Source organism: Terrapene carolina, unplaced genomic scaffold (assembly GCF_002925995.2).
Source record: "Terrapene carolina triunguis isolate 2854851 unplaced genomic scaffold, T_m_triunguis-2.0 Scaffold58, whole genome shotgun sequence".
NCBI classification, from domain to species: Eukaryota; Metazoa; Chordata; order Testudines; family Emydidae; genus Terrapene; species Terrapene triunguis.
Window position 1 is genome coordinate 37289192 of NW_020664409.1, and position 19791 is coordinate 37308982.

At 44.3% G+C, this 19791-nt stretch overlaps 1 protein-coding gene across 1 annotated transcript in view; it reads left to right on the forward strand.

Annotated features, from left to right (window-relative positions):
• Positions 1–18006, forward strand: part of TAF4B (TATA-box binding protein associated factor 4b) — a 111186-nt gene extending 93180 nt beyond the window's left edge. The window contains exon 15 of the mRNA XM_026659456.1: positions 16186–18006. Coding sequence (XP_026515241.1) covers positions 16186–16353 — 168 coding nt within the window. The 3' untranslated portion in view covers positions 16354–18006. The remainder of the gene's footprint in view (positions 1–16185) is intronic.
• The last annotated feature ends 1785 nt before the right edge of the window (positions 18007–19791 follow it).

The following is a 19791-nucleotide window of genomic DNA, read 5'->3' on the forward strand; positions in this document are numbered from 1 at the left end:
CTGTCGATGATGTCCCCAATGTGGACATGATCTGTTGACAGAGGGAGCAAGTGTGAACACCTTTTGGCGATTTTTGTTTTGTTGACTTTTGGGTGTCGACATAAGTCTTGTCAACAAAACTTGGTAGTGTAGACAAGCCCTTAGTGAAGTATTCTTGTGTGGGTATTAACATAATTCATCAACTCAAATATTGGATTAAGATGCAACTGTATTTAAATTTAAACTAAATTCAGATCACTGGTTCAGTAGGAGATGAGAACTGGGTTGCTGCTGCTTGTATATCATGTGATGTACCCAGCTTCCAAGCTGATCAGCCTGCCTGCTGCTTGATGCCATTCATTAGTACACATTAGTGCAGCTGAAACAGCTTCTTAAAAGCTGCTGAACGTGTGACTTTGAAAGCAGTCACTTTAAGTTGGGCGTGAACTTCTAACTTGCAAGTAGATGTTCTGGAGAACTGAGCCAGTATACAGATACTGTTACAAAAGTGCACGTTAAAGGTGTTTCTCCTCTTCCTTGTATTATGGATTACAGTAACTCTTCACTTAACGTCCTCCCGCTTAATGTTGTTTCAAAGTTACGTCACTACTCAGTTAGGGAACATGCTCGTTTAAAGTTGTGCAATGCTCCCTTATAACGTTGTTTGGCCGCCTGCTCTGTCCACTGCTTGTAAGATTCTGTAGAAGAGCAGCGACTTTACAAGGGAGCATTGCACAAGTTCCTCTTCTCCGCCTCCTCCCCCTCCCTCCCAGTGCTTCCCCCACAGCTGTTTGGCGGTGCTTAGGACTTTCTGGGAGGGAGGGGGAGGAGCGGGGAAGCACTGCGTCTCTGCTCCTCCCCCTACCTCCCAGAAAGTCCTAAGCACGAAGCGATGGGAGGGAGAGGGAGGAGTGGGGAAATGCCGCGTCTCCGCTCCTGCCCCTCCCTCCCAGAAAGTCCTAAGTGCCGCCAAACAACTGTTTGGCAGTGCTTAGGACTTTAGGGGAGGGAGGAGCGGGGATGCGGCGTACTCCGGAGAGGTGGAGTGGAGGTGGGCCTGGAGTGGAGCGGGGACAGGAAGAGGCGGGCCTGGAGCATCCCCCGGCAAAGTCGGCGCCTGTTCTTCTCCGGGGAAGCTGCTACTGTGAAGGTGCTTCCTAGCGTCCTTGCCTGCAGTGGGCTGTGCCTGTGTGAGGTAAGCCAGGGGCACTTCCCAACCACAGTACAGTACTGTACAGTATATAATGCCTTTTGTTGCCCCCCCCAAAAAAATTTCCTTGCAACCTAACCCCCCGCATTTACATTAAATCTTATGGGGAAAATTGGATTAGTTTAACATCGTTTCACTTAAAGTTGCATTTTTCAGGAGCATAACTATAACGTTAAGTGAGGCGTTACTGTATATCTTATGTTTCCCAAAACTCATGCTTCAGGTTTTCAGTTGGCCACCTGCGGAGGTCAGGAAGGGATTCCCCCTCATGATGTATTCTAGGAGGGTTTGGTCTCCTTCCTCTGAAGGGCCACACATGGAGTTGGGACATCAGGAGGGGTGGGCAGGTGTGCTGAGGTGGCACTGAGCATTCTCTCTTGTGCTTGGCTGGTTGGGGCTCACATGCTCGGGGTCTAGCTGATTTCCATATGTGAGCTTGGGAAGGAATTTTCCTCCAGGTCAAATTACCAGAGATTGAGGGATAGAGGGGAAGGTGCTGCCTTCCTCTGCAGTATGTGGGTGCAAGTCATTTGCCAGGTTTATCTGGAACTATCTCAATCATTCCCCTGACACTGCAGGGGTGTTGAGTGCTCGTGCACCTCGGTCTCGCCTATTCTCTACTTGTGGCACACACTAATCTAGTCTAATGTGGGTTGTAATACTTGTGACTGATGTTAGTTGTTGCGGTTAGTGTGCAGGTGCTGGGTGGTGTTGGTGGCCCGAGTTATGCTGGGGGTCAGACTAGATGAGCTGGTCTTAAATGCCGGTGGCCGTAAATTCTGACTACTGATGTCCTTTTGACTTGAATGGGTTTTTTTACGCACATGAATTTCACATATACAGACCCTTAAAACCAGCAGACAGCTCAAGAGTTCATGCTCTAGTCTTAACTCTCCTGTCCAGCTGAGGTGCAGTCTATTGCAGTCATAAAAAGGGAGACCATGAAACAAAGACTAGTGTACTTTGCTTTAAGACCCAAACACACCCCTGTCAGTTAAGGCTGTAGTTTCAGTTTCAGCTCTGAATTTCCTGGCAGTTGTCAGGTTAGCCCATACTCTTGACATAATATTTTCCCATGTAAGTAGACAAAGATATTCGAGACTGCCATTTATATATTTAAGGAATGCCGCTCATTGGCCCATAGTGGGTTCTCTGTGTATAGAGATTAACTTAATTCTTTTCTTGTGTGAAAGATATCTGCAATTTAAATGACTAATTGCACTGTAGCTTTAGGCTGAACATATTGGTAACACATAAATGTTGATGACATGTGAAGGGTCAAGAGATTTATAATTTAGTTGACAATATATTGCTTAAAATGATGTGGCAAAGAGCCAGAAAACTTCATCTTAATAATTGTCTATTAACTAACATGACATATTTGTACAGTATTCATTACCTCCAGGTACAGATTAAGCATCTGATGTAGCCATAGAAAGTGACATGCGTACATGAATCTTGAGCATAATAGTGAATAAACTGACCTTACATTTGCAGTAATTTGTTTCAATATGTAAAACATGTAGTTTCCTACATTTGAAAGGACGTGTAACAGTGTCGCAATGAAATCTGAGGGGAGAAATGTAGCTGAATATTTTGTTCTGTTCTGTAGATCTTTGACAGTGTAGTGAAGCTCCTTTTTTAGACAGAAGATAATATCATAAATATACATGTTTGTTTTTAGCTGCATGAGAAACAGCCTGGAAATAGAGATCTAAGCTTGACTTCAACTTGATCTACACTCAAGGTCTATAACTGTCTCCTTTTTAAACAAGTTTTTTTATTTAAAAAAAATCAGTTTTTAATGCATTAAATACAGTTCGAGAGAGAGCATTCTAGCCAGTTTTGTGGACACAGAAGTACTATTAGCAAACCAAGATTTATCAGAGAAGGGGACACAATGAAGCAGAATTGCTGTAATCCGGTTTGGTGTAACTGGAGAAGCATGGATTTGTTTCACCAAGTACCCTTTGCTTTCTATGGGCTACACTGTGATCCTTTGTCATTTTAGTGAGGACTGGCAGGAATAGTCCCACTGATTTACAATGGGCTAGATTGTGCAAGCTTTCTTTGAGAGAGATTATATATATATATATATAATGTAAAAGTGGCTAACTTTTGGCAGTGTTTCTCCTTTACTTTTAGATAATGAACTATTTAACCAACAGTTCAACCAACCTGTCTTTTTATGGCCTTCATCCCTGTAGTATCTGAGCACCTAACAATCATTAATGGATTTTATCCTCTCAACAGCCTGTGAGGTTAGAGACGTGTTATCTGCATTTTACAGATAGGGATCTTAAACACAGTGTCCATTATAAATGATTTGCCTGTGGTCACATATGAAGTCTGTGACTGAACTGGGAATTGCACCCAGATTGAAATCCCAGTCCCGTGCCCTATCCTTACTATCTATATAGGATGTATTATGAACAGCAACTATATCAGATCTGTATTTGTGTAGCTCTTGTAACTTAACTATCTTATGTCTCTGCTGCTGCTTTTTTGGTGTACACAGTAGAATTACTGTGAACATATAGAAAAATCCTAAAGAATCTTTTGAAACTCACACATACATAAATAACTAGGAATGCTTATTTTTAATAACGTGGTGTTAACATTTTAAACAATCTTGGTATCAACTAGTTATTTTTAAAGCTGAGACGGAATTCTGTGTGGAAAAGGTCACTGAAGCAAGTGAGCGTTGGGTCAGGTCCTGAGTGGGTAGCTCTGAACACTGACTCTATTGACAGTACTTTGGAGCACATATTCCAGAAGTCTGTAGTCCTATCATTTAAATTGGTTACACTTACTTTCACTTAATATTTTGGAGACCAAATCACTTAAAATGGAGATAATTACAGCACAAACCTTGGTATTCTTACTTCATAATCACCAGCACTGTTGTGTCAAACTCTTCAGAGCCCAGAGCCCTTTTAATCCCGGCCGCAGAAGCCGGTGCGGTCCGGCACGGCGTACTGGCTCTTGCTGGTACGCTGGACCGTACCGGCTTACTTTGATCTCTGGTGAGATTCCAGAGGACCGGAAAAGGGCAAATATAGTGCTCAACTAGAAAAAGGAGAATAAGGACAACCTGGAGAATTACAGACCAGTCAGCTGAACTTCAGTACCTGGAAAGATAATGGAGCAAATAATCAAGCAATCAATTTGCAAACACCTAGATAAGTAACAGTCATCCTGGGTTTGTCAAGAATAAATCATGTCAAAGCAACCTAATATCCTTCTTTGAGAGGCTATCTAGCCTTGTGGATAGTGGGTTCAGTAGATGTGGTATATCTTGATTTATTAAGCCTTTTGATATTGTCTCGCGTGACTGTGACGTTGTGCAGTCTATATGGTTTTATAAAAACTTGATAATAAGTGAATATAATGTAACTGGGATAGTTTTAGAAGAATATGGTAATAAGTGAATATAACGTAACTGGGATATGCAAAAGGTCTCTTGTAAGGTATCATTACAAAGCTTATAATCTACTGAGTGTGATCATCCGATTTGTATAAATGTGCCACTCTTGTATCTAAAACTAGAAATATAAAATATAACTCTGAGGGCCTATTGTAATTATGTAAAGTGTGGGCCATTAATGATGGTTTGGAATCTTGATGACTCCCATTAACAAGGACCATTATCCGCAGATGGCTGTGTTTACCTGTGAGTCTTCCTGCATGTGTGTGTGCTGGCAAGTGGGCAATGAAGTCTTGCAGTGACATGTGATCATGACACCTGAACTGGAATCCATCTTTAACCTGGTGCTTTTCCAGTGAGGGGGGGTGGAAACCCAGAGGGACAAAGGGTTCCCGCCTTATGCAAAAGATATATAAAGGGGTGGAACAGAACAAAGTGGAGAGAGGAGCCATCATGAAGAATCTCCTAGCTACCACCTGAGCTGGAACAAGAGCTGTACCAGGGGAAAGAATTGTGCCCAGGCCTGGAAGGTGTCCAGTCTGAGGAAAAAACTTACTGAAGCATCTCTGAGGGTGAGATTATCTGTATTCAGTTTGATTAGACATAGATTTGTGCATTTTATTTTATTTTGCTTGGTGACTTACTTTGTTCTGTCTGTTACTACTTGGAATCACTTAAATCCTACTTTCTGTATTTAATAAAATCACTTTCTACTTAGTAATTAACTGAGTATGTATTAATACCTGGGGGAGCAAACAGCTGTGCATATCTCTCTATCATTGTTATAGAGGGTGAACAATTTATGAGTTTACTCTGTATAAGCTTTATACAGGGTAAAACGGATTTATTTGGGTTTAGACCCCATTGGGAGTTGAGCATCTGAGTGTTAGACAAGCACACTTCTGTGAGCTGTTTTCAGGTAAACTTGCAGCTCTGGGACAAGTGATTCAGACCCTGGGTCTGTGTTGGAGCAGACGGGAGTGTCTGGCCTGGCAAGACAGGCTGCTGGAGTCCTGAGCTGGCAGGGAAAACAGGAATAAAAGTAGTCTTGGCACATCGGGTGGCAGCTCCCAAGGGGGTTTCTGTGATCCAACCTGTCACAGTGACCTTCTCATAAACTAGGGAAATATAATTTAGATGGCACTACTATAAGGTGTGTGCATAACTGGTTGGAAAAACTTTCCCAGAGAGTAATCATCAGTGGTTCACTATCAAACTGGAAGGGCATAATCAAGTGGGTTTCTGCAGGGATTGGTCCTGGGTCCTGTTCTGTTCAATATCTTCACAAATAATTTTAGATAATTTGCAGATGATACAGAGCTGGAAGGCGTTGCAAGCACTGTGGAGGATAGGATTAAAATTCAAAATGATCTGGACAAACTGGAGAAATGGTCTGAATGCAAATTAACTGTATTCCACAGTAGGTGTGCATGCTCGCCACGTGCACCGGTGTCGAAAGTTTATCCCCTAGCAGTACCCCCTGGATTGGCGCTTTCATGGCACGGTATAAGGGGCGCTGCGCGCTCCCCCCACCCTCAGTTCCTTCGGAACAGCTTTGCTGTAGCTCGTTCAGTGTGCAGTACCTGTAGTTAGTTAATAGTTTAGTTTAGCTAGAGCGCTCGGGCCGGGGCATGCCCCGGGCCCCAGGTTTTAAGTTGTGTGACACTTTTAGGCGACCTATGCCAGTTAGTGATCCGCACACGGACTGTTTACGCTGTTTGGTGGAAACCCATCTCAGCGATTGGTGCGAGATTTGAAAGTCGTTTAAGCCTCGGACCAAGAGAGAAAGGGACATTAGGCTCCGGGCTATTCTGATGGAGTCGGCGCTGACCCCGGCTCCGGCGCACCGCTCCGAGTCGTCACCGCGGTGTCGGTGCGTGGCGACCCTTCAGCGCCATTGACTAGTTGGCACCACTCCCCGTCCACAGGGCAGGCCAACAAGGCTGGGAAGAGGCCCTCTTCGCCGCGGCACCAGAATAAACCCGGGACAGAGGCTAGACCCATGTTGGGCAGTCCTCGATCCCCACCAGCCTCTAGGCCTCCAACTCAAGTTGAGCGGAGTAGCCCGGCCCATTCATAGCAGGCCTCCCGAGATGTCCGGATGCCCTCCGCACCGGAGGCCCTGCAGGCGGCCGGAATATCATGTCCATGCCAGTACCAGGAGCACCGCCAATGTTGGCCTCGCGCTCCAGAGGCAAGCCACCACTGGGATCTCCGCAGTCGCCCCTGACTCGGTACTGGTCTCAGTCAAGGGAACGTTCCCGACGCCGTTCGCTGCCCAACAACCGTTCAGGGCAAAGTCCACGTGGATCGCCCTCAACTCCCACCAGGTTGTCTGGTTTGGTTCCGTCTGACTGAGACTCCCAGCACCGCTCTGCCTCGAGGAGCGAACACCGACAGGACCAAGGCAGACGACGCCGAAGGTCCTAGTCTCAGAGGGGCTATCGCAGCCGGTCATGACACGAACATCGATGCCGTTCCTGTTTGTCATCCCACTCCAGGACACCGCCACAGCACTGCCTCCTCAGCCCTGAGCATCGATCACCGTCGTGTTGCCATCATGGGTCCGCCTGCTGGAGCTGATCCCGGAGCAGGTGTTACTGACGGTACCGGTCCTCCACGTCGGGATCGCGGTCCCATGGCCGGTATCGCTCCCAGCACCGCTGCTCCTACCAGTCCAGGGACAGCGGCAGGTCATATGTCAGCCCGGGCCTCCCTTCGTAGTCGTCCATCGATGGGCCAGGCCGAACAGCTGGCTCCGCTGGTGCCACAGCCCCAGGGCTGGCCCAATGGTACCAGTGGACATTGTGGCCTCCGATGCAGCCCCAGTGGGGGCTCTCTCGGTGGTCGGAGCCTCAGAAGGACCATCAGCCTCCCTCTCCAGACCTCTGAGGAAGGAGTCTGTGGGACGTACATCTTTGGAACCATGCCCAGATACCGACCAGGTGGTGGACCCTCTGGTGCCGGTGGGGACACAAAGTACTGCGCTGGCCTCCTCACCCTCCCTGATGAGGCAATTACGGCCCCTCTTCCCTCCGTCCCGCAGGAGGACTTTAGAGCCCACCAAGAACTCTTAAAAAGGGTGGCATAAAGCCTCCACCTCCAGGCAGAGGAGATGGAGGAGCCCTCGGACCCCTGTTTAATGTACTGCCTTGCCTCTCCAAGAAGGGGTGGCGAAAATTTCAAATGCCCTGTGGCAAACCCCGGCCTCATTGGCCCCCATCTCTGAGAGTGGAATGCAAGTATTTTGTGCCCGCCAAGGGGCATGAATACTTGTACTCCCACCTTGCGCCTAACTCCCTTGTGGTTGAGTTGGTCAACCACGGGGAACAGCAGGGCGAACCAGCCCCTATCCTGAAAAATTTATTCATCCTCGAGCTTTCAGTTATGGGTGGTGAACCACCAGGCTCTCCTGGGCTGGTATGAGTTCAATCTGTGGGGCTCCCTGCCCAAGTTTGAGACTCCCTCCAGGAGCGCGACAGGAAGGAGTTCAAAGTGCTGGTGGAGGAGGGTACAGCAGCTGCCAGGGCAACCCTGCAGGTAGCTTCAGATGCAGTGGACACAGCTTCCACAGTGTCCATGAGAAGGGCATCATGGCTCCTGCTCTCTGGGCTGTCTGGCGAGGTGCAGACCTCCCCGCGGGACCTCCTGTTGGACGGCAAAGCTCTGTTTGCAGAACAAACGGATACAAAGCTGCATGGCCTGAAAGACTCCTGCACGACGCTCCAGACTCTGGGTCTCTCTGTTCCAGCTCCGGCTAAACCTAAGTTCAAGCCGCAGCAGACTCCCATCCAAGCCACCCATTCAAAATACAAGACCACTTATAAAAAGTCGTGGGACTATTAAGAGGCGCCCACAGAGGCAGTCTTGGCCTGCCCCCCAGTCTGGGTCCTCCAAGGGCAAGCAAGCAGGGAAAAGGTGGTTTTGACAGGACGCCCGGGGGCGCCCAGCCAGTTCTCATCAGGGATCCTTCTTCAATAAAGCTTCCCTTCTCCAATCAGTTGTGTGCTTTCCTCCCCGAGTGGTCACGATGGGTCCTCAACACCATCTCCCAGGGCTACACCCTCCAGTTTACTTCCTCCCCACTCTCCACCCCGTCTCTCCTGGGGGACCACTTGCACGAGGCTGTGCTCGAGCAGGAGGTGGGGCGGCTCCTGGGCCTAGGAGAGGTGGAAGTGGTGCCGGGGGAGTTCAAAGGCAAGGGGTACTACTCCCGCTATTTCCTTATCCTGGAGGCCAAAGGAGGGCTCAGGCCCATCTTGGACCTGCAAGGCCTGAACCAATATATGGTGAAGCTCAAGTTCCACATGGTCTCCCTGGCCTCCATCATCCCCTCCCTGGATCCCGGGGACTGGTACACCACCCTCAATCTGCAGGACACGTACTTCCAAATTCATATATTCAAGGGACACAGATGCTTCCTCCATTTCACGGTGGGGCAGGAACACTACCAATTTACTGTCCTCCCGTTTGGCCTGTCTACTGCCCCCAGGGTATTTTACAGAATGAATGTTGGTGGTAGCAGCCTATCTCAGGCGCCGGGGGGTCCAGATCTTCCCCTATCTGGACCACTGTTCAAGGGCAGCTCCCGGTCGCAGGTGCAGGATCACGTGGTGCTCCTTCTGTCCACGTGCACCACTTTGGGCCTGTTGGCAAACAACACCAAGTCCATGTTAGTCCCGGTACAACACATAGAGTTTATCGGGGCAGTCCTGGACGCCTCGTCGGCCAGAGCCTCCCTTCCACTGGACAGTTTTGAGACCCTGAAGGGGCTCATCGACACGGTCACCAGGTTTCCGGTGACAACAGCCAGAGCGTGCCCCCTACCCTCAGTTCCTTCTTGCCAGACAACTCCGACAGAGGGGAAGGAGGGCGGGATGTGGAATAGACATGAGCAACACATCTCAAAGAACACCAGTTTCGGAAAAGGTAACTGTCTTTTATTCCACTTAGGAAGGAATAATCAATGGGAAACGACTGTGTAGGAAGGAGTACTGCAGAAAGGGATATTGGGGTTATAGTGGATCACAAGCTAAATGTGTCACCAGTGTCACAATGTTCCCAAAAAAAGCAAAAATAATTCTGGGATGTATCAAGAGGGGTGTGGTCAGCAAGACACAAGAAATAATTCTTCCACTCTACTGCGTGCTGGTAAGGCCTCAGTTGGAGTATTGTGTCTAGTTCTGAGTGCCATATTTCAGGAAAGATGTGGACAAATTGGAGGAAGTCGAGAGGAGCAACAAAAATTATTAAAAGTCTAGAAAACATGACTTATGAGGAAAGATTGAAAAAATTGGGTTTGTTTAGTCTGGGGAACACAAGACTGAGGGGGGGACATACCTTTTCAAGTACATAAAAAGTTGTTACAAGGAGGAGGGTGAAAAATTGTACTCAACCTCTGAGGATAGGACAAGAAGCAATGGGCTTAAAATTGCAGGAAAGGAGATTTAAGTTAGATGTTAGGACAAATTCCTAACTGTCAGGGTAGTTAAGGACTTGAACAAATTGCCTAGGGAAGTTGTGGAATCTCCGTCACTGAAGGTTTTTAAGAACAGGTTAGACAAACACCTTTCAGGAATGGGCTAGTTAGACCTGTCTTGAATGCAGGGGACTGGACTAGATGACCTATTGAGGTCCCTTCCAGTCCTACAATTCTCTGACTATAGTCATAAAGACTAAGCTGGTCACTGACTGTGGTGTTTCCTTCTATCTGGATACAGGCAGTGCTGCTCCAGTTTTCATTTCAGATAAATTCCATAGAGCCATAATTCTTTAACAAACTATTACATATAGGATATGGTAGTAGAAGTAATGTGGTAATTCTCGAATTATAACTGCCTTGTGGAGACTAATGCACTCTCTTGGATCTGCTAGCTTATGTCTATCTTCCTCTGGTTTTGATACCTCATGCTATAATTGTTTCCAACATCTGGATATGGCCACACGTCTATCCATTGCCTACCCCAGTAGGTATTTTGATGGGGTCTCTCTCCCACTCACGCAATTTTCAGATTAGCAATTGGAGAGTTCCTGTAAGGTGACATCAAAGCTGCCCTAAGGCAGTAGCTTGAGGATTTCCAGATTCTTGTGAAATCCTCAAAAGCTATGAGGCCGGACAGCCCTGTGCCCCTTTCCCCCTCTGCCACCCCAGGGTAGAGAACATCAGGGGGCCAGCTATGGGAAAAGCCAGAACATGTCTGTGTTAGCAAGTTCTCCAGAGTTGCAGTCCACAAGCTATTGCTTTGAGTGTTAATTCCACCACAGGCGTGGAGGCAAGAGAGTGGTTTGGGGCTTTGAAAACGCTGCTCTGGCCTGTCTGGGGCTCAGGCCCTTTGTATAGGGAACTGGGTATCCTCTACCCCCAGTGGATCTGCTGCTGCCCACAGCAGGGATCTTCTTTTGTTAGGCCTGGTCTACACTACGGGATTAATTCGGATTTAGCAGCGTTAATTCGAATTAACCCTTCACCCGTCCACACAACAGAGCCATTTAGTTCGAATTAAAGGGCGCTTTAAATCGATTTCTGTACTCCACCTCGACGAGCGGAGTAGCGCCAAAATCGATTTTGTTAATTCGAATTAGGGTTAGTGTGGCCGCACACAACCGAATTAATGTGATTAAAATAAATGGGGTAGTGTGGCCGCACACCACCGAATTAATGTGGTTAAAAACCGAATTAATGTGCTTAGTGTGGCCGCGCACAATCGAATTTATACAACCTGTTTCCCAAATTCGAATTATCTAAATTCGGATTAATCCCGTAGTGTAGACATACCCTTAGGCTCTATCTTCAATTTAGAGGAGTGAGTGAGTTTGTTTTGCTTGCTTTTTTGTTTTTGTTTTTTGAATTCATTTAATGGGTTTTCTTAACTTTATTCCACTAACTGATTTCAAAGCCTACTTCCTCATCTGTTCAAACTGCCTGGTGCTTCTTCATTCTGTCTCAAACCTCTCTTCACTTGAGATTACACACATGACTAGATAACTCTCTTCATTTGTGCTTTGCATTGGTAAAAATGCAAATACTTTGAGTGGGAAGGAAGGGCAGTTATTCAGCTGGCCTTGCTTGTGACTCTCATTCTCTTTAAGCATCCCACCTTTTTTCTATGTGGGGGAGAGAAATTGTCAATAGATTTAGCTGAAATCGTAATTGTTAAAAAAGTTGTCCATATGCAGTGGGTACATATCGCTTTTATATTTTGTATGAAATCACATTTGCATTGATTAAAAGCTCTTTTGAAGGGAAAGAAGCCTGTATTTCCCACAGTCCAGGGGAATTCGGTCCCCTCTGTGGATACTGCTGAGCCATTTTTGATTCGCATTGATACAATTCTTCCAATAATATGTCTTCTAAAACGTTTTCTCAGAAAAGAGAGCGGCTTGGTTCTCTGGTTAGGGCACTGGCCTGGGAGTCAGAAATCTTTGGTTCTGTTCCTGGTTCTGCCACTGACCTGCTTTGACTTTGGGCAGTCACTTCACTTGTCTATAACTCTGCTTCCTTGCCCACCTTGTTGTCGTCATAGGCCTTACCTCGAAGAGCTTAGTCTTTCACTGTGCGTGTGTGGAGCCTAGTCCAATGGCACCCTGATCTTAGTTAGGAGATCTGTTACTGTAATACAGATGATAGGCAGGAATTCCCTATAGAAGGGATTTATATCCTCTTTTTAAATTGTTCTGTTTGTATCTTAGCATGGCATACATACCGTTTCTAGAGTGAATGGAGGGAGTATGAGAAGGAAGAGGACACATTCCTTCCTGTTTGAAAGCTAACACTAATGCAGACTCCAAGACAGAGTTCAGGCTGGTGCCTGCAGGACTGATATGCCTTACCTGTTTGCAGGTAAGTTCTGCAAAGTAGAGGCGGGAGTTGGTGTGCAGGCATCTAGGGTTGGGAGAGGAAAGACCAGGAAGGAGGCTCGGTCAGTAACTGTCACCCAAGGTCCAATAGGGCTCGCACGAATCCGGACAAGAGGCATCTTAATCTTCTCACTCACAGAGCAGCAGTAGAGGACTCTTCTGGCAGTTACACTGCAGAGAGCACTTTCCCTAGAGTGTCACCTCCAGATATGGCCCTAAGTGTCAAAAATCCAAGTCGTCTTGACTCCCGGTCTTTGGCATTAGCAGTGAATTGTGCCAGTTTTCTTTTGTTCTTGACAGATGCAGACATCTGCTGCAATTAGCTATTCTCGGTGCACAATGTGAGCACGAACTTGTAAGTGCAGATACCGATTTGTATTTTTGGTACCTCAGAAAGATGTTTTGCTTTTAAAGCAATACCCTTAGAGGTAAAAAGTGTCAGTACAAACACTTCCATTTTTTCCCCACTTGCTCCCTGGTTTAAAACAAAATATGAAAGGACAAAAAATTGCTGCGGGTGGGGAAGGGCAAACCAAGAGGGAATTGGAATGATGCAGATCTGAGGTTTTGCTAGTATGTGCTCTGCAGTTAACTTGTACTTTAAAGGAGGTTTCTATGTGCTGTAGCTTCAAAGCAACACAGCATTCCGTGTTAGGTGTCATTCCAACCAGATTCATTCCTTTTGCAGCACCAACAGTTACCTCTTCAGATATGTGAGTGGCCTGACCCAGATTGCCTGTTAAAGCACAACTAACAGACTAAATATGACTTAAGCCCATATTTGTAAAGGTATTTAATCAATTAAGACCCAAAATCTCATAGTTTAAATCCTGTTGATTGCCAAAGTGCCTAAATCCCATTTGAAAATGATATTTAGGCTCCTAAATCAGTTAGGCATCGCAATGCTGAGTGCAGCTATGCCTAATTGCCTTTTAAAAATCTGGACTTAGATCTGTTTCTTTTCAAATAAACATGCAGTGGCCTGAACTTTCCAGGAAGTGATTTTGGAGAACCTAGTGGCTGTTGCTTTGGGTATGTTCAGCAGCCAGTTGAAAGGCCATCAGAATTTTGTACTCAAATAGCTTATCGATAAAGATTTGTATAATAGATGACTGCTGTCTTATGAAGTTGGAAGTGTGAATTTACTGGCTTAATAGACTACAGTCTATTATGAGCTTGTTTTGTTTTTGTCTGATTACATTCTTTCGTAATGCAATTTCCAAGTTGCAGGGTGCACTAGATATGATTTCCAAGGACTCCAGACTTTAAGACTAAACTAAATCTATAACGCTCTTCAAAAAGATAAAAACAAAACTCCTTGAACCCGGACGGGTTGGCTCTCCTGCTTCCTTATAACAGCTTGCAATATTGACAGCTCCCAAACAGAGGGTGGGGATTTGAGATGGGTGCCCCGTTTTTCCAAGGGAATGAAATAAGATTGAGAGGATGTGTGTGTTTATTTTTTAAAGGTAAGTCTTCACATCTAGAGAGAATGTTTTCACCTCCATGAAGTTCTTTGAATTCTAAAGGACATTGCTGTTGGGTTACTGAAAATCCCCGAGGGTTTGTTTCATTTATAACATTGCCTTGAGCCTTCTGCTGCATCCTGTTGGATTGACCTGGTTTTCAACTCTCTGCTGGCAGCTGCACTGCAGAGCTATCTTTTTCCTGGCTCCTTCAGGGTTGTCATATGACAAACTTGAACTGTGACCCTTTTGTGTCTTACCAGGCCAGCAGTGCCCTCTCTATGCTCCGTGGCCAGCAGCCTTCCCCACACGCACATTTGTTCCAAGCCATTTAACAAACTGAAAGTTTCAAATTATGGCATTTCATAGTTTTTAATAGTAATGACTGTAAAACAAATGAAACGATGCTTAATTCGGTGCATGTTGCTAGTAAGAAATACTGCTTAATTTTCTGCAAATCCTTGTCTAATATCTAATGAAAGTGCCTTTTAATGTATCTTCGCTTATAAATTTAAATGCTCTTTAATGTAAAGTCTCTCTTATGGCATAAATATCTAATTCATTGCTGTGGATTGTCCTTTGCTGGCTTTTGTTTCTGTGTGTTTTTAATCAGTTTTTTTTTTTAAGCCAAGGTGATAAAGCCCCATTTTGCTCAAGTTTCACAGAGACTGTTAGGATAAGAATTGACAATAGTTAAGATTGCATCCAGGTAACACCACCTCCAAGTGGAATTGATGCTGGAGGGCATCGCCTGGTTGAAGTTAGTCTGAGCGCTTGTATTTGTACAAATTGCATTCATTACCAAGAAGCCTGCAGTAGTGATAAGAGACTGGCTGTATAGTATAGATTGGCTCCAAGATAAGTAGCCAGTCAATTGTGCAGCTCATAGTAATCTTCCTTTTTTTCTATTAATTAATCTCTGTTCATTTCAAAATGGAGGGTGGCTGCATACATATGCTCCTGCTAACATCTTGAATGTATGACACCTAATCATCATTTCCCCTCTAATTGGATTTTCATATCCAGATAAGCCTGCTGATTGGGAGATGGATAGACTGCAAGTTCAAGGAATGCCTTCCCAGCATTTAGATACTCTGGCTGTGTGTGTGTTTTGCCTTGAACGATAAAATCTGGATTATTTTTAAACACTTTTAGACAAATGACTGTACATGAATGGTTAGACTGTCCCAGTTCCTCTTTGCCGTGTTTACCATGTGTTAAAACTTGAGTCCATTTTCAGACACAGCTGTCTTTGTGAGGAGGTTGTGGGTAGGAATGAGGACTTAACCTATGTTTTTACCCAAAATAGTGTGTTCCTATGGTATTCTCTGCCATACATACCCATTCTTTTGTGTACAGCAGTTTGGAAATTTTCTGACAAAACAGAAAATGTTGGTTCAGTGAACCCAAAATGTTTTACAAACATGGTTCAGGTTTGATGGAATTTTGTTGAATCACAGACAAGGTTCTTTCTGACAGACCTCTGGCTGGCAGGGATGCTAAGAAGTCTGGACTTCCATGGTCTTTGGCAGTCCAGCCATGCTGATAGGTCGGGGGATCCTGAAGCTTCAGGGGACCTCGTGTTTCCAGTTTTCCTGCATTGGAAACCAGCTGCTATTCAGTGGTGGTCAACAGTGAAACTGACAAACGTCTTAATTTCACTCCTGCTGTCAGGGAACTGTGGGGGGGTGGGTGGGAGAGGGGGTTGTTGTTTTTGGAAACACCATGTTTCAGCCTGTCCAAAAAAAATAATGGAATCTTTGGTTTATAGCAGATGTTAAACTTAGTTTTGGTCCTGATTAGACCAAAACCAAATTTTAAAATGTCAGTTTCTCGCAAACCAAAAATTCAGAGTTTTCCTCAACTCTGCTATTGTGAATTAGGTGGCTTTCAGTGTGGTTTTTGTCTGTACAAGCATTCACTGATCTGTATCTGTAGTGAAAATGCTATTAATCATAGTGGTTTAGTGTGATATATTTTCTTCCAATTGTTGAAATAACCAATTAAAATGGCAGACAGTAATTAAATTGCAAAAGATAAATTAAGTCATAGGTTATGTAGAAATGGGATTTATGGATTGCAGGTTTCTCTCTTACAAAAACATACATAAAGCTGAACATCAACATGCTAGATTTTGTCTGCCTTTACATGACTTCAGTAGTCTAGCCCATTCAGAATAAAGTGACATGAATTTTGAAAATTAATTCATTTTAACTTTCTCTTTTCTTTTCTCCCCACCCGTTTAGGGCTTGAATGGCAGTGCAGTTGCTTCTGGATCATCTGGTTTTAGTCTTACAAAACAGTTGTTTCGTCCAAGAATAACACGTGTCTGTCTCAGGGACTTGATATTCTGCATGGAACAAGAGAGGGAGATGAAGCGTTCTCTAGCCTTGTACCGTGCTCTTCTGAAGTGATGATTCAAATCTTGCATTTCATTTCTTGCTGTCTACTGCCAAAGAAAACACTGAAGCATTGTTGCACTGTCCTGAAATTCCAATTTGTGGGAAATAATCCGTTATAAGGATAACTTTTGTTTACAGATACACATTTGTATTAAATACCTAATTTAGCACCTGGAGGTTTTTTTAAAAATAAATCACATTCGGGTTAAACCAATCTGTAAACCAGTGAAGACACTGAGCACACAAGTACTCAACCCACCTGCATGCATTTAACTCTTGCAGACTAAAGACTTAAGATGTGTACCAAGTTATCTGTCACATGCTTCAGTACTCCAAAGTCTACAACATCTGTTCTGTGTGTAAAGCCTTCCTCTAATCCAACCTTATTTAGGAAAACAAATTTCAAGGCACTACATAGCCTGATGAATGTATCTAATCATGAGCCAGCAATCAATCAACATGCTACTGTATCACCTATCTGACTCAGCATCTCTTTATATTTCCTAGTTTTGGAATTAGTTGTTGTAACTATTTCTAAAAGCCAGTTTACAAGGAACAAGGGAGCAAGCAAAGGGATGTGAAGTAAGCTCACTTTTCCTTATTGCCTCCAAAGGAAGACTCAACCAAGAGGAATGTGAGTATAAATGCAAAAGCTCCTGTCATGGGGTTCACATCCTATGGTTTGGATAGCGTGAGCTTCAGTGTTGAGGAAACCTGGAGCTAGCTAGTGAAAGACTAGAATAAGAAAAGGAGCCTAAAAAGGAATGGGAAACTAGATTTGGTATATTTTCCTTTGCTAGTCACCTAAACTAGCAGTAAGTTCAACTAAACCTTGAACAAAAAATTGAACAGTCAAAAGCAGCCTGCATTGGCTTTCTGCAGAAAAGGCTATTTAAAATGTTAAACATTCTAAGACTATACAGTCAGAAAATAGTCCTTTTTTTAAGAGGGAGAGTAGCATTTGCAAGGTGCAAAGCTTTCATTGCTTTATTGAGAATGTAAACTTAACTGATGTGACGCAGGTGCTACAGCAAAGATGTGCAGAATATATTAATTAGTGATCGGGGATTGTCTCAAAAATGTAAACTAAATGGTTTAGCCAGTTGCATAATTCCCACTCAGTGAAGGTGACTCCAGTTTCTTAGTACTGTTGGAATAGTTTTTCTGCATTTGACGATCCAGTGAAAGCTGCCTTGTTGGAGAAGGGAAAATCCCTTCCTCCTACTGCATCACATACCCTATGGCATAGCACTGTATAGCATGGCTGTCTGACACAACTAGTAGGGAAGGCAGGAGCTGTGTATTGAATGCTTTCCTGCTGAAATTTAAGGAAAAGGCTTCTTACCGTTATTTGGCATGCTAAAGTGAAAAAAAATGAAATGTAACCATATCCTCGATCACTAGGACCACTGCAGACCCTTACCAAATACAGTACGTTTCAAATCAGTCATGTTTTTGTGTTGGGACAATAGTGAACAAAGCTAGTAAATTGCAGTAAATTATTTGTGTACATATAGCATATATGTAAAAAGTAGTACTTTGACAATGAAGCTGTAGTTTGCAAGATATTGATGGCATCAGGCAAAATTGTTTTGTATAATTAAATGCTTAGCTTTACTTTTTATGTAAAGTGCAGCATTTTTCCATATTTGTGTACTGTATCTTATTGACCAGATGTTTAAAATTATTTTAAATACTGCATTAAAGCAATTATTTTATTAAAAATAATAGTGGGTAACTTTACTCCATCTCATGCTAGGAAATACGCAATCTTCAGTGTTTTTGAAAATTGATGCTTCAGAAATGAATGAAAAGAGATGCAGTTATCTCTTAGTCATGGTAATCAGCACCAGAGTTATATGTACAGGAAGCTGTGGTTTGCTTTATTTTAAATATTTTATTGGTTAAACACATGCCCATTGAAGTCTGTATTTATACAACAATTAGGAACAAAATCAGCAAGGAACTCCTTAATAGAAATAGCCTCAAAAATTACAATTGAAATTTAAAATATTTGTTGACTTCCAGAATATAAAGCCATAGCTGTGCTAGATTAATATATTATTTAATCGAGAGCAAAAGTTTTTTTTAATCTGAACAGGCTTTAATTTTTTATTCTTGGTGTCTGTGTAATATTTCCTTCATAAAGTAGAGAAACATGGGAGTTTAAGGTCCTGATATAAAACCCATTGGAGCCAATGGGTCTCTTTCCATTGTCTTCAGTAGGTTTTGGATCAGGCCTTAAATGATTTAAATATATGCATTTTGGGCAGGAAGCTCAACACCCTTACCATGGCCTATATCAATAACCTTTTCTTGAATTTTTTTTTTAAGACTTCCTTTTATGTCTAGTTGGCAGCCAGTTTCAAGCGGAGTGCCCGAAGGGTCGGTCCTGGGGCCGGTTTTGTTTAATATCTTTATTAATGATCTGGAGGATGGTGTGGACTGCACTCTCAGCAAGTTTGCAGATGACACTAAACTGGGAGATACACTGGAGGGTAGGGATCGGATACAGAGGGACCTAGACAAATTAGAGGATTGGGCCAAAAAAAACCTGATGAGGTTCAACAAGGACAAGTGCAGAGTCCTGCACTTAGGACGGAAGAATCCTATGCACTGCTACAGACTAGGGACCGAATGGCTAGGTAGCAGTTCTGCAGAAAAGGACCTAGGGGTCACAGTGGATGAGAAGCTGGATATGAGTCAACAGTGTGCTCTTGTTGCCAAGAAGGCTAACGGCATTTTGGGCTGTATAAGTAGGGGCATTGCCAGCAGATCGAGGAACTTGATCCTTCCCCTTTATTCAACATTGGTGAGGCCTCATCTGGAGTACTGTGTCCAGTTTTGGGCCCCACACTACAAGAAGGATGTGGAAAAATTGGAAAGAGTCCAGCGGAGGGCAACAAAAATGATTAGGGGGCTGGAGCGCATGACTTATGAGGAGAGGCTGAGGGAACTGGGATTGTTTAGTCTCCAGAAGAGAGGAATGAGGGGGGATTTGATAGCTGCTTTCAACTACCTGAAGGGGGGTTCCAAAGAGGATGGAGCTCTGCTGTTCTCAGTGGTGGCAGATGACAGAACAAGGAGCAATAGTCTCAAGTTGCAGTGGGGGAGGTCTAGGTTGGATATTAGGAAACACTATTTCACTGGGAGGGTGGTGAAGCACTGGAATGCGTTACCTAGGGAGGTGGTGGAATCTCCTTCCTTGGAGGTTTTTAAGGCCTGGCTTGACAAAGCCCTGGCTGGGATGATTTAGTTGGGAATTGGTCCTGCTTTGCGCAGGGGGTTGGACTAGATGACCTCCTGAGGTCCCTTCCAACCCTGATATTCTATGATTCTATACCTGAAAGAGATGCAACTCAGGATAATTTTCTCTAATCTTTCGCACTTTATTATTACTAACTTAATGCTGGAGTTAATATATACTTCATATATTTGGAGTTAATGGTC